The 13,259-nt window shown below is 50.5% G+C and overlaps 2 protein-coding genes across 17 annotated transcripts in view; one reads left to right on the forward strand and one right to left on the reverse strand.

The window, feature by feature from the left end:
- Positions 1-3,069, forward strand: part of DEPDC5 (DEP domain containing 5, GATOR1 subcomplex subunit) — a 164,516-nt gene extending 161,447 nt beyond the window's left edge. For 10 of the 16 annotated variants that reach the window (XR_004031020.1, XR_001116060.2, XM_030816156.1 and 7 more), the window contains 2 exons: positions 2,044-2,126; positions 2,265-2,742. Coding sequence is in view for 14 of the 16 variants with exons in the window: in XM_030816156.1 (XP_030672016.1) it covers positions 2,044-2,126; positions 2,265-2,557 (376 nt within the window). In the remaining 2 variants the exon portion in view is untranslated. Of the gene's footprint in view, positions 1-2,043; positions 2,127-2,264 lie in introns of all 16 variants that reach the window. The other 6 variants (XM_030816165.1, XM_030816166.1, XM_030816161.1 and 3 more) reach the window with 2 other exon arrangements.
- Positions 3,070-3,147: 78 nt separating this feature from the next.
- C7BH22orf24 (chromosome 7b C22orf24 homolog) overlaps positions 3,148-13,259 on the reverse strand; it is a 33,465-nt gene continuing 23,353 nt past the window's right edge. The window contains 1 exon segment of the mRNA XM_030816167.1: positions 3,148-3,385. The gene's annotated coding sequence lies outside the window, so the exon portion shown is untranslated.

Genomic DNA, 13,259 nt, shown 5'->3' on the forward strand with positions numbered 1-13,259 from the left:
TATGTAGCTTTTGCATAGGGTGGAGCTTTAAGTGCAACTGTGGCTCTAAACGACACATCAGCCCACCCATAAGGTCCATCTCAGAAAGAGCTAAAAAAGTGTCCATCTTCCTCAGCCCCTAGGCTGTGACCTACAGCTCCTCCTTCATCTTCCTCAGCCCCTAGGCTGTGACCTACAGCTCCTCCTTCATCTTCCTCAACCCCTAGGCTGTGACCTACAGCTCTTCCTTCATCTTCCTCAGCCCCTAGGCTGTGACCTGCAGCTCCTCCTTCATCTTCCTTGGGGCAGGTGGAGATGATTATATCCCTTCCCCCGCCCTTACTGCCTTTCTGTCTTGCATTCTTCCTGAGTGGACAGTCAGGTGGCCAGGAACCATGTGGTTAAATTGCCTTTTTATAATAAAAAATAGAGTTCTTTCCTGGTGACCTAAGGAAGAAATGAGGTAAAAAAATTACTCTGGTCAGGCTGATCCATGCTGAGGAAATCAATAGCCTTAATTAGAAAGTAGAGAGAAAGCAGGCTGGGTGTGGTGGCTCACGCCTGTAATCCCAGCACTTTGGGAGGCTGAGGCAGGCGGATCACCTGAGGTCAGCAGTTCAAGACCAGCCTGGCCAAAATGGTGAAACCCCATCTCTACTAAAAATACAAAAATTAGCTGGTTGTGGTGGCGTGTGCCTGTAATCCTAGCTACTTGGGAGGCTGGAAGCACGAGAATTGCTTGAACCCAGGAGGTGGAGGTTGCGGTGAGCCAAGATTGTATCACTGCACTCCAGCCTGGATGACAGAGCAAGAGTAGACAGGATTTTGCAAAGGCAAAATCCAGAGCCACTCCTCATCATATAATCAGCCTGCAGACAGGGAGCTTACAGTGCATAGTAGCCTACCCATTTAGTTTGCATATTTGACTTCATGTATTCTTTGGTAAAAAATTATGGAATGCAGATTATGTAGAGGATACAACACAGCACCTCCCCAAGGAACTCAGTCCGGGGAAGAAGACAGGCATTTTCCCTTCTTTGGTTCTGCCTACATCATTGTCTCCATTATATAAACCCGTCAGACTTAGAGGGCAGGAGCCACATCTGTTACCACGTCCTTTACAGCTCTTAGCAGGTAGAACTGTAATAAATGTGCCTTATGGAAATAGAAAAACCAGGAATAGAACAAGCCATAGATGAAAAATGGCTCCTCCTGCCCATTTCCAGAGCACAGTGAAGCAGAGAGCCCCAGCTTGGCATTCCTCTTTTTTTTTTCTTTTTGAGATGGAGTCTCGCCCTGTCGCCCAGGCTGAAGTGCAATGGCATGATCTTAGCTCACTGCGGCTTCCGCCTCCCGGGTTCAAGTGATTCTCCTGGCTAATCCCAGAACAATCCTAGCTAATACAAAAATTAGCCAGGCGTGGTGGCACATGCCTGTAATCCCAGCTACTTAGGAGACTGAGGCAGGAGAATCACTTGAACCCAGGAGGTGGAGGTTGCAGTGAGCTGAGATCATGCCATTGCACTCCAGTCTGGGCAACAGTGCGAGACTCCCTCTCACCAAAAAAAAAGATAAGGACCTTCCCTGGAGGAATGGATAGCCTCAAGTATACGGGTAGGTATGTGTGGCCTGTCAGGACATGAGGTAGATTCCAGTGAGAGGCCCAGGATGGGATGGGGGAGAATGCTCAGTGGGAAGGTCTGCTGGGATGGTTAGGAAACATGGTAGGAGGGACGGGCTGTCTGAGCAGAGATGAAGGCTGGATGCAGAGTGCAGCCGGTGGGAAGGCTTTCATTCACTATGGTGGTGGTGACATGGTGAACCTCGGAGATGACGGGCAGCTGGGTGTGAGGAGGTCTGGTGAGCCATGGTGTTGGAAGAGGTAGAGGTCAGAAAGTGGTGAGGGTGAGGACAAAAATAAGCAGCCTGCATGTGCAATCTGGAAAGAGATCTTTCCAGATCTCTTTGTCTCAGGCTGTCCGAGAGTCCTACCAGCTACATTCTCTTCCCTTGCCCCTTTAACTAAGGAGGCGCTGATTAGCATGTCTTCCTGTCCTTCCCCAGGTTTGGGTTTGTACAAGATAAATATTCTGCCTCTGCTTTTAACTTCCCTGCTGAGAACAAGCCTCAGTATATCCACGTTACAGGTGAGGAGCTACGGGCAGAGTTGGGCAGGTGGGTCCACATCCCTTTCCTTGCACCAAGCCTGTGGCTGCAGAACCACCTCAGCAGGCTCCAGGAGCCCTATTGGTAGCTGCCACACAGGCGCTCCCGTTTCTCTTCAGGAACAGTGTTTCTGCAGCTGCCCTACTCCAAGCGCAAGTTCTCAGGGCAGCAGCGGCGGCGGCGGAACTCCACCAGCTCCACCAACCAGAACATGTTCTGCGAGGAGCGGGTCGGCTACAACTGGGCTTACAACACCATGCTCACCAAAACATGGCGCTCCAGCGCCACAGGGGATGAAAAGTTTGCTGATCGGCTGCTGAAGGACTTCACGGACTTCTGCATCAACCGTGACAACCGACTGGTCACGTTCTGGACAAGTTGCCTGGAGAAGATGCATGCCAGTGCCCCGTGAGGCCAGGCTGCACCAGGGTTAGAAGGCTGTGCCTGTGCTGGGGGAAGGTGGGTGAGCCGCTGCCCTCAAACCCGGGGCAGAGGATTCCAGGCAGGCTCTAGGAGTCAGGTGTCTGTTTGCTGCTATCAGTGAGTGGGGGCCATTTTTTTTTTTTTTTTTTTGGCCCCCGCAACAAGTCTTCTACTCTAGAAGAAAGACTTTGGAAGCAGCTGCTGCTGCTGCCACCACTCCTGTCAGGAAGTGCTCAGAGCAGGTGGGAGGCACAGATTGTCCGTGGGAGGGCTCCAGTGTCTGGGAAGAGGGCAGGCAGCCCCCATGAATGTCCTCAGAAGGGGGTGGCTCCTGGTAGCATCCTTTTCCTTCACCATCTATGGGATATTAGGGGCAGAATCTGCCACTTCTTGCCCAGGAGTGTGCACAGATGTAAGATAATTTTGTGAAATAATGTACCATAGACTCACCAACTGTGTATACCTGTACATATCAGAAGCAAATAAAAAGCTCCACGTGCATCATCTCTTTCCCCACCCAGTTCCCCACAGAAGCAGTCCCATCCTGGGCTAGGCAGTTGTGCCAGGTGGCCGGGGTCATGGCAGTCAATGAAGTGGTCACAGATGGTGAAAGGGCTTCAGAATTCACTGGCTTAGAGAGTCTGGCTGGGAGTTTATTGAGAGATTTCTTTCATAGGCCACTGGGCAGGAGCAAGGATGGTTCCAGTGAGGATAGTAAGCAGGCAGGATAACTTATGAGTAACTGCAGGCTCATGCTGTCAGAATGAATCTTGCTAAGTGGGTGAGCTCAGCTCTGGGGCGCAGATATGATGGCATTCTGAAAAAAATCAAAGGAAAAATTTTGTAGACTCTAATTTAGGTTTGTTTTTGTTTTTGTTTTTTGAGACAGAGTTTTCACTCTTGTTGCCCAGGCTGGAGTGCAATGGTGTGATCTCAGCTCACTACAACCTCTGCCTCCTGGGTTCAAGTGATTCTCCTGCCTCGGCCTCCCGAGTAGCTGGGATTACAGGCACCTGCCACCATACCAGGCTAATTTTTTGTATTTTAAGTAGAGATGGGGTTTCACCATGTTGGCCAGGCTGGTCTTGAACTCCTTACCTCAGGCGATCCACCCACCTCAGCCTCCCAAAGTGCTGGGATTACAGGTGTGAGCCACCATGCCCGGCCTAACTTAGGTTTGCTGAGATAAGACTCAGCATGGTGCTTCACCTCAGCATCCTGCCTTAAGCTACTCAGGGCAGTTCGGGGGCTGTGGGTCAGAGGGGAGAATCCAACAGTAACTGCCACTTCTTGCTGTGCCATCTCACCACGTGGAGTTCATCACAAGCCCTGTTGATTTGCCTCCTCAATGGCTTTGCATCCATTCTTTTCTTTCTTTTTTTTTTTTTTTTTGGGACGGAGTCTTGCTCTGTCACCCAGGCTGGAGTGCAGTGGCGCGATCTCGGCTCACTGCAAGCTCCGCCTCCCGGGTTCCTGCCATTCTCCTGCCTCAGCCTCTCTGAGTAGCTGGGACTACAGGCGCCCGCCACCACACCCGGCTAATTTTTTTGTATTTTTAGTAGAGACGGGGTTTCACCGTGGTCTCGATCTCCTGACCTCGTGATCCGCCCGCCTCGGCCTCCCAAAGTGCTGGGATTACAAGCGTGAGCCACCGCGCCCGGCCTATTCATTCTTTTCTTCCCAGGCCCTGAGCTGCCACTCAGTCCAGCCTGCCCTTGTTTTTCTCTTAGATCCCCAGGAAAACCTAATTTGTCTCTGCTTTCACTCCACTTGTCAGTCAGTCTTTTTATAAAACCACTGTGATTTTGCCCACCACTTAACTAGAACTTTTTGGTGACTTGAACTTCAAAAATCTTAGATGCAGCCCACATGGTCCTGCACAATCTGGTCTAGTGGGCTGTTTGTACAGCCACCCTGGCCATCACACAGTCCCTGGAACATCACAAACTCTGTACCAGCTCAGATGCTTTGCACATGCTGTTCCCTCTGTTCTATCTGCCTGGAACATGCCTCCCTTCATGCCCGTTCTGTCTCACTGACTCCTGGTGGTCAGCCATCAGCTCTTAGCTCAACTGTCACTTCTCCAGAGAAGCAGAGTTGGTGGCCCTGTTACATCCACCCACAGCACTTTGTACTTCTCCAGCATGGTGCTCAACATGTTTACACTCTACCATGGCAGAAGCTTCTCTTTTTTTTTTTTTTTTTTTTTGAGTCAGAGTCTGGCTCTGTCACCCAGGCTGGAATGCAGTGGTGCGATCTCAGCTCACTGCAATCTCCACCTCCCAGGTTCAAGTGATTCTCCTGTCTCAGCCCGCTAGTAGCTGGGATTACAGAGGCCTGCCACTGCACCCGACTCTGATTTTCCTATTTTTAGTAGACACAGGGTTTCGCCATGTTTGTCAGGCTGATCTCAAACTCCTGAACTCAGGTGATCCACCTGCCTTGGCCTCCCAAAGTGCTGGGATGACAGGCGTGAGCCACCACGCCCAGCCTTTTTTTTTTTTTTTTTTTTGAGATGGAGTCTTGCTGTGTCCCAGGCTGGAGTGCAATGGCGCAGTCTCGGCTTACTGCAACCTCTGGCTCCCAGGTTCAAGTGATTCTTCTGTCTCAGCCTGCGAGTAGCTGGGATTACAGGTGCATGCCACCACAACCAGCTCATTTTTGTATTTTTAGTAGAGACAGGGTTTCACCATGTTGGCCAGGCTGGTCTCGAACACCTGACCTCAAGTGATCCACCTGCCTCAGCCTTCCAAAGTGCTGGGATTACAGGTGTGAGCCACTGTGCCCAGCCAAAGTTTCTCTATTTTGTTCATCTTTTTCTTCCCAAGTGTGCATGATAATAGTAGATGTTGGAGAAATGGTTGTTGACTGAATGTACAGTAAGTGAATGAACTTTGGATTCCAGGGCTGGGAACTGGATTTTTTTTTTTTTTTAGAGAAGGAGTCTTCCTCTGTCACCCAGGCTGGAGTGCAGTGGCGCGATCTTGGCTCACTGCAGCCTTCGCCTCTGGTTCAAGGTTCAAGCGATTCTCCTGCCTCAGCCTGCTGAGTAACTGGGACTACAGGCGCACATCACCATGCCTGGTTAATTTTTGTATTTTTAGGCCGGGTACGGTGGCTCACGCTTGTAATCCCAGCACTTTGGGAGGCCGAGGCAGGCGGATCATGAGGTCAGCAGACTGAGTCCACGGTGAAACCCTGTCTCTACTAAAAATACAAAAAAATTAGCCGGGCGTGGTGGTGGGCACCTGTAGTCCCAGCTACTCGGAGAGGCTGAGGCAGGAGAATGGCAGGAACCCAGGAGGCAGAGCTTGCAGTGAGCCCAGATCGCGCCACTGCACTCCAGCCTGGGCAACAGAGCGAGACTCCATCTCAAAAAAAAAAAAAAAATTTTGTATTTTTAGTAGAGACGGGGTTTCACCATGTTGGCCAGGATGGTCTCGATCTACTGACCTCATGATCCATCCTCCTCAGCCTCCCAAGGTGCTGGGATTACAGGCGTGAGCCACTGCGCCTGGCCTGGGCACTGGATTTTACATCTGAATCTCCACCTTCCTAGCTGGACTCCTTAGTTACTTCACAGAACTTGAACTTATTTAGAACTTAAAATGCAGCTATGGATGCTGCATGTAATGATTTTGAGAGAATAGGTTTGTTAATATATGTGAAAGAGCCCTGGATAATTCCTGGAAATGGAGCAGGCCTTTGATAAAAACTGTTTTCCTTTTTCACCTTCCCTTTTCTCAGATATGCCAATCCCCTCATCTGTGAAATGGGAAGCTATCTCCCCGGGTGGTTGGAGAATCAGAAGACACATGTAGCTGGGCACGGTTGGCCCACACCTGTAATCCCAACACTTTGGGAGACTGAGATGGGAGGATCGCTTGAGCCCAAGAGTTTGAGATCAGCCTGAGCAACATAGGAAGACCCCATCGCTACAAAAAAAATAAATAAATAAAATAAAAAATTAGCTTGGGGCCGGGTGCAGTGACTCACGCCTGTAATCCTAACACTTTGTGACGCCGAGGTGGGCGGATCATGTGAGGTCAGGAATTTGATACTAGCCTGGCCAACATGATGAAACCCCATCTCTATGAAAAATACAAAAATTAGCCGGGCGTGGTGGTGTGCACCTATAATCCCAGCTACTCAGGAGGCTGAGGCAGGAGAACCATTTGAACCTGGGAGATGGAGGTTGCAGTGAGCCAAGAGAGTGCTACTGCACTCCAGCCTGGGCGACAGAGCAAGACTCCGTCTAAGAAAAAACAAAAGTTAGCTGGACATGGTGGCTCGCACCTGTCATCCCAGCTACTTGAGAGGCTGAGGTGGGAAGATCACTTGAACCCAGGAGGTCTGCAATGAGCTGTGATTGTACCACTGCACTCCAGCCTGGGTGACAGAGCAAGACCTTATCTCAAAAAAAAAAAAAGGCCACGTATATGAAAGGTCTTACAAAAAGACAATAAGCAAATGTCTGCTCTCAAACAGTTGAACAGCTGCTCTCACATTCCTGGATGGGAGTCTCCATTGTGCTCTCAAGCCATTGAGTGATGGTGCTGGACACAGCAAACGCTGGCCTGTTCAGATCACATACGAACTGAACAATCACTTAATGATCCTCAGTGTCCCGTGTGTGAGGCCAACAATTGCCCCTGCAATTGCCCAGCAGAAGAAGGCCCAGAGAATGATTTGGTGGAAGAAGGGGCAGCTGGTGAGTTAGGATGCTGGGTCACTCCCCCATCAGAGCGGGACCTGAAACTCTCCTGCCCATGAGCCCTAGTCTCCTTGCTGCCTACTTTCCTGATTCCTCCTCTCTGGTGGGCACCTCCTTCCACCCACTTGTCCAAGCCAGAATCTGGTAGTCAAACTCGATGCCTTCCTCCTCCATCATCCTCCAGTCCTCCTATCCATTCATCCTGTCTCTCAGACCCATCCACCTTTTTATAGGTACAAAGCTCAGCCCACAGGGAATCTGTGGTTTGGTCAGACGTGGAGGACATGTGCATGCCGATCAGAAGCCTGTCACCAGATTATACAGGCCAGATGCGGTGGCTCACGACTGTAATCCCAGCACTTTGGAAGGCCAAGATCATCTGAAGTCAGGAGTTCGAGACCAGCCTGGTGAACATGGTGAAACCCCGTCTCTACTACAAATACAAAAGTTAGGGTGGGGCGCGGTGGCTTACACCTGTAATCTTAGCACTTTGGGAGGCCAAGGTGGGTGGATCACCTGAGGTCAGGAGTTCGAGACCAACCTAGCCAACATGGTAAAACGCTGTCTCTACTAAAAATATAAAAGGGCTGGGTGCAGTGGCTCGCACCTGTAATTCCAACACTTTGGGAGGCCAGGGCGGGCGGATCAAGAGGTCAAGAGATCAAGACCATCCTAGCCAACATGGTGAAACCCTGTCTCTACCAAAAATATAAAAATTAGCTGGGCGTGGTGATGCGTGCCTGTAGCCTCAGCTACTCGGGAAGCTGAGGCAGGAGAATCGCTTGAACTTGGGAGGCAGAGGTTGCAGTGAGCCGAGATCACACCACTGCACTCCAGCCTGGGTGACAGAGCGAGACTCTGTCTCAAAAAAAAAAAAAAAAAAAAAAAACTAGCCAGGCATGGTGGCGGGCGCCTGTAATCTGAGCTACTCAGGAGGCTGAGGCAGGAGAATCACTTGGACCGGGGAGGCAGAGGTTGCAGTGAGCTGAGATCATGCCATTGCACTCCAGCCTGGGCAACAAGAGTGAAACTCCGTCTTAAAAAAAAAAAAGTTGGCTGGGCATGGTGGCGGGCGCCTGTAGTCCCAGCTACTCGGGAGGCTGAGGCAGGAGAATCACTTGAACCTGGGAGGCAGAGGTTGCAGTGAGCCGAGATCACACCACTGCACTCCAGCCTGGGTGACAGGGAGACCCCATCTCAAAAAAAAAAAAAAAAAAAAAGGAAGGAGTACATGATGTATGCCAGAGACACTGCAAATCTGTGAGGCCTTACTGAAGCAGATAGCAAATATTGGGAGGGAATGCTGAATAGAAGCCAATTTACAGCCTTCTTCAGTTACCCAGAAAACTTCAGAAAAACACAGAATAACAATGGTCACTCCACTGAGTGTTTCTTGTGTCCTGGGCAATGTGTCATACACTTTTTCATTGCATGATCTATTTTTTTGTTGTTGTTGAGATGGGATCTTGCTCTGTTGCCCAGGCTGGAATGCAGTGGCAGAATCTTGGCTCACTGCAACCTCTGCCTCCCAAGTTCAAGCAATTCTCCTGCCTCAGCCTCCCCAGTAGCTGGGACTACAGGTGCATGCCACCACATCCAGCTAATTTTTGTAATTTTAGTAGAGACAGGGTTTCACCATATTGGTCAGCCTGATCTCGAACTTCTGACCTCAAATGATCCACCCACCTTGGCCTCTCAAAGTGCTGGGATTACAGGTGAGCCACTGCACCTGGCTCATTGCATACCAGCTGAGGGGTGGAAGGCCCCAGGAAGGAGGGTCCACGCCCATACGCTAACAGCTGGACTGCGAATCAGGTTCATGGGAATCAGCCCAGTCACCACCAACTGTGCTGCCCTCTTCACCTCTTTGTGCTGTGTCGACGAGATGCCACCTACTGCTCCATCCTGGGTTCCTGCCTGGGAACCCCTTCGTTCCTTTCAACTGACTGCCTTACATGTATGGTGAATCTCTGCATGGGTACAGATGCGGTGTAACATGTAGACATGGCCTCATATACAGGTTCTCTGGTAGGGAATGGGCAGTGACTCAGTGACTCTGAGACAGGACCAGTGGACTCCTCCCTGCCAGGCTTCTATCTGGAAGGCACTGTGTGTGCCCTCTCTTCTGGTCTGCAGCTGTGGCTTCAGCCTGCAAGTGCTTCAGGCAGCTCCTGGCCTTCAGACTGTGCCACACACTTGCCTAAACCTGGCCTGAAATGCCCAGGATGTAGCATTTGCATGTAGCAAAAGCTGGTGCCAAGTACTCGGTCCTACCAGCCTTCAGATTTGACCTCCATCTGCTTCTCCGGCTGCAGCAAGATTCCTCTGTTTCCTCAGTGAATCAGCACATAGTCCTTCCAACAAGAAAATCTCTTTTCTCATGGGGATGAGGGGAGATGGGGAATTGCTATGCAATCTCCAAAGTCTTTTCTCTCTGAGCCCCAGAATTTTCATCTGAACTCATCTGGGAGAAACACTGGGGACCATAAGGTTATATATAGACTTTTTCCCTTCTCAACCAACAGGATGGATGAGTGCCGAGGGGGAGATTCCAGTCTGTTTCAGTCCCACAGTTGCCACTGGAACGCAATTTCTTTCCTCCTCTCTGTGCTCTTTTTTTTTTTTTCTCTCTCAGAGATACAGGGCCTCCCTCTATTGCCCAGGCTGGAGTGCAGTGGCACTATCACAGCTCACTGTAGCCCTGAACTCAGTCTCAAGCAATCCTCTCAATTCAGCCCCCTGAGTAGCTGGGACTACAGGCGTGCACCACCACATCCAGCTAATTAAAAAAAAAAAAAAAAAAAAAAAGGCCGGGCACGGTGGCTCACGCCTGTAACCCCAACACTTTGGGAGGCCGAGTTGGGCGGATCACGAGGTCAAGAGATCGAGACCATCCTGGCCAACATGGTGAAACCCCGTCTCTACTAAAAATACAAAAATTAGCCTGGCGTGGTGGCAGGCACCTGTAATCCCAGCTATTTGGGAGGCTGAGACAGGAGAATCACTTGAACCTGAGAGGCGGAGGTCACAGTGAGCCGAGATCACGCCATTGCACTCCAGCCTGGGCAAAAAGAGCGAAACTCCGTCTCAAAAAAAAAAATATAGGGAGATGGGATTCTTGCTATGTTGCCCAGGTAGTCTCAAAATTCTGGCCTCAAGAGATCCTCCTGCCGATCAAGACCATCCTGGCTAACAGGATGAAACCCCATCTCTACTAAAAATACAAAAAAAATTAGCCAGGCGTGCTCGTGGGTGCCTGTAGTCCCAGCTACTCTGGAGGCAGAGCCAGGAGAATGGTGTGAACCCAGGAAGCGGAGCTTGCAGTGAGCCGAGATCACGCCACTGCACTCTAGCCTGGGCGACAGAGCAAGACTCCATCTGAGAAAAAAAAAAAAAAAAAAAAAAAAAGAGAGATCCTCCTGCCTCGGCCTCCCAAAGCACTGAAGCACCGGGATTACAGGCCTGAGCCACCATGCCTGGCTGTCTCTCTGCTCTATGCTTTTTTTTTTTTTTTTTTTTTTTTTTTGAGACAGGGTCTCACTGTCACCCAGGCTGGAGCACACAACCTTGGCTGACTGCAACCACCACCTCCCAGGTTCAAGTGATTCTTGTGCCTTGGCCTCCTGAGTACCTGGAATTACAGGCATGTGCCACCATGCCTGGCTAATTTTTGTATTTTTTTGTGGAGACAGAATATTGCCATGTTAGCCAGGCTGTTCTTGAACTCCTGGCCTCAAGTGATCCTCGGCCTCTCAAACTGCTGGGATTACAGGTGTGAGCCACTGTGCCCAGCCTCTAGTGAGTACTTCTAAAAAACCTACAATGCTCAGGATAGACATTACAGCAAAGAATTATCCAGCCTCCAGTGTCAATCGTGTCAGCTTCAGACACCATGAACTAGACTGTGGTCAGGTAAGAGGTTTAGACGGGGACTCCCTCCTGTGACTTTGGAAGAAGAGGCACCTGTCACTTGCCCCTTCCTGTGATCTGAATCCAATGGCAGCCCCATCGTCAATCTATAGCAATTACTCTTGCTGGGTTCCAAGGCCAGAGTGGCTAAGAGGCCTGCTTAGAGGCATACAGCAAGTTACGGACAGCACCAGATTAGAATGCTGGCCATATTGAGTGCTCACTTGCTGGGACGTGGCATCTGTGTTTCTCTTCCACTTTCCTTGTTCATGTACCTTGCCTCTCCCATCTAATGTAAGCTCTTTGGAGGCAGAGAACACATCTTGCTCATCCTTGTATCCTCCACGGCAAGCGCCCATCACACATTGGTGCTTATTTAGAATTTATTGAATTAATTCATTCAGCCAACATTTATGTAAGGTTGAACCAATGTGGGCCTTGCCCTCCTGGTGGAGAGAAGCAGACATGCAAAGCAGCCACCATAGCCCTCTAGAAGAGGTCTCAGATTGGCTATCTGTGATGCAGTACAGAAACTGGCCGGGTACTGGCCGAGCACAGTGGCTCACACCTGTAATCCCAGCACTTTGGGAGCCTGAGGTAGGCGGATCACGAAGTCAGGAGATCAAGATCATCCTGGCTAACATTGTGAAACCCCGTCTCTACTAACAATACAAAAAAAATCAGCCAGGCATGGTGGGGGGCACCTGTAGTCCCAGCTTCTCAGGAGGCTGAGGCAGGAGAATGGCATGAACCTGGGAGGCGGAGCTTGCAGTGAGCCGAGATCGCGCCACTGCACTCCAGCCTGGGTGACAGAGCAAGACTCCGTCTCAAAGAAAAAAAAAGAAAAAAAGAAATTGGCCAGGTGCAGTGGCTCACGCCTGTAATCCCAACACTTTGGGAGGCTGCGGCAGGTGGATCACTTGAGGTCAGGAGTTTGAGACCAGCCTGGCCAACATGGTGAAATCCCATCTCTACTAAAAATACAAAAAAAAAAAAAATTAGCCAAGCATAGTGGTGGATACCTGTAATCCCAGCTACTCAAGAGGCTGAGGCAGGAGAATCACTTGAACTCGGGAGGTGGAGTTTGCAGTGAGCCGAGATCGTACCTCCGCACTCCAGCCTGGGCAACAGAGCGAGACTTGATCTCAAGAAAAAAAGAAATAGAAGGGGCTTCAGTCTGTGTAGGGGAGCTGGGGAAGACTGGAGAAAGGGGCATTTGGGCTGGGACTTGACAGCTACATAAGAGTTCTCCTAGCAGGTGAGGAGGATGGGGTGGGGAAGGTGATGCTGGAGGGCTGGGGGCTTTGGCAACAGAACAGTCAAGACGACTAAAAACTGAAAGGAAGAACTACAGAGAGAGTTCCCCGACCTGCCTCACCCAGCCTGCCCTTTCAACAACTAGAGATGAGTGCTGGCAAGTCCCTGGGTGCACATTGGAGCCAACAAATGGCCCATTGTCTGGAAGCCCTGAGCCAGCCTGTCCCCTGGGGTCATGCCATGCGAGGCCTTGCTCACCTGTCAGCCTTTGCTCTTCCTGGCCCCAGATATAGGTAGAACAATGGCCTCTGAACACACCCAAGCTCCACGGTGGTGGCCGGTGTCTGACAGGACAAGTAGGGAAATGATCTCTTTCATGTTCCCTTTCTCCTCAGGGAATCAGAAACCCTGTGCCCAGGTTCAACCTGCTGTTTCTCCACCAGGTGACCCTGCATAGGCTTTCGAAACCACCCTGACTGTCATCCATCTAGCGACAAGATGGGAATCATCAAGACTTCATTACACAACTCGAGAAGTCGGTGTGAGAACGTGGGAGATAAAGGTTGTTGGGCTGGGCGCGATGGCTCATGCTTGTAATTCCAGCACTTTGGGAGGCCAAAGCAGGCAGATCACTTGAGGCCAGGAATTCGAGACTAGCCTGGCCATCATGGCAAAAACCCGTCTCGTCTCAAAATACAAAAATTAGCCAGGTGTGGTGGCGCATGCCTGTAATCCTGGCTCCTCAGGAGGCTGAGGCTGAGAATCACTTGAACCCGGGAGGCGGAGGTTGCAGTGAGCCTAGATCGCACCA

This window comes from Nomascus leucogenys, chromosome 7b, assembly GCF_006542625.1.
Source record: "Nomascus leucogenys isolate Asia chromosome 7b, Asia_NLE_v1, whole genome shotgun sequence".
In the NCBI taxonomy this organism is placed as follows: Eukaryota; Metazoa; Chordata; class Mammalia; order Primates; family Hylobatidae; genus Nomascus; species Nomascus leucogenys.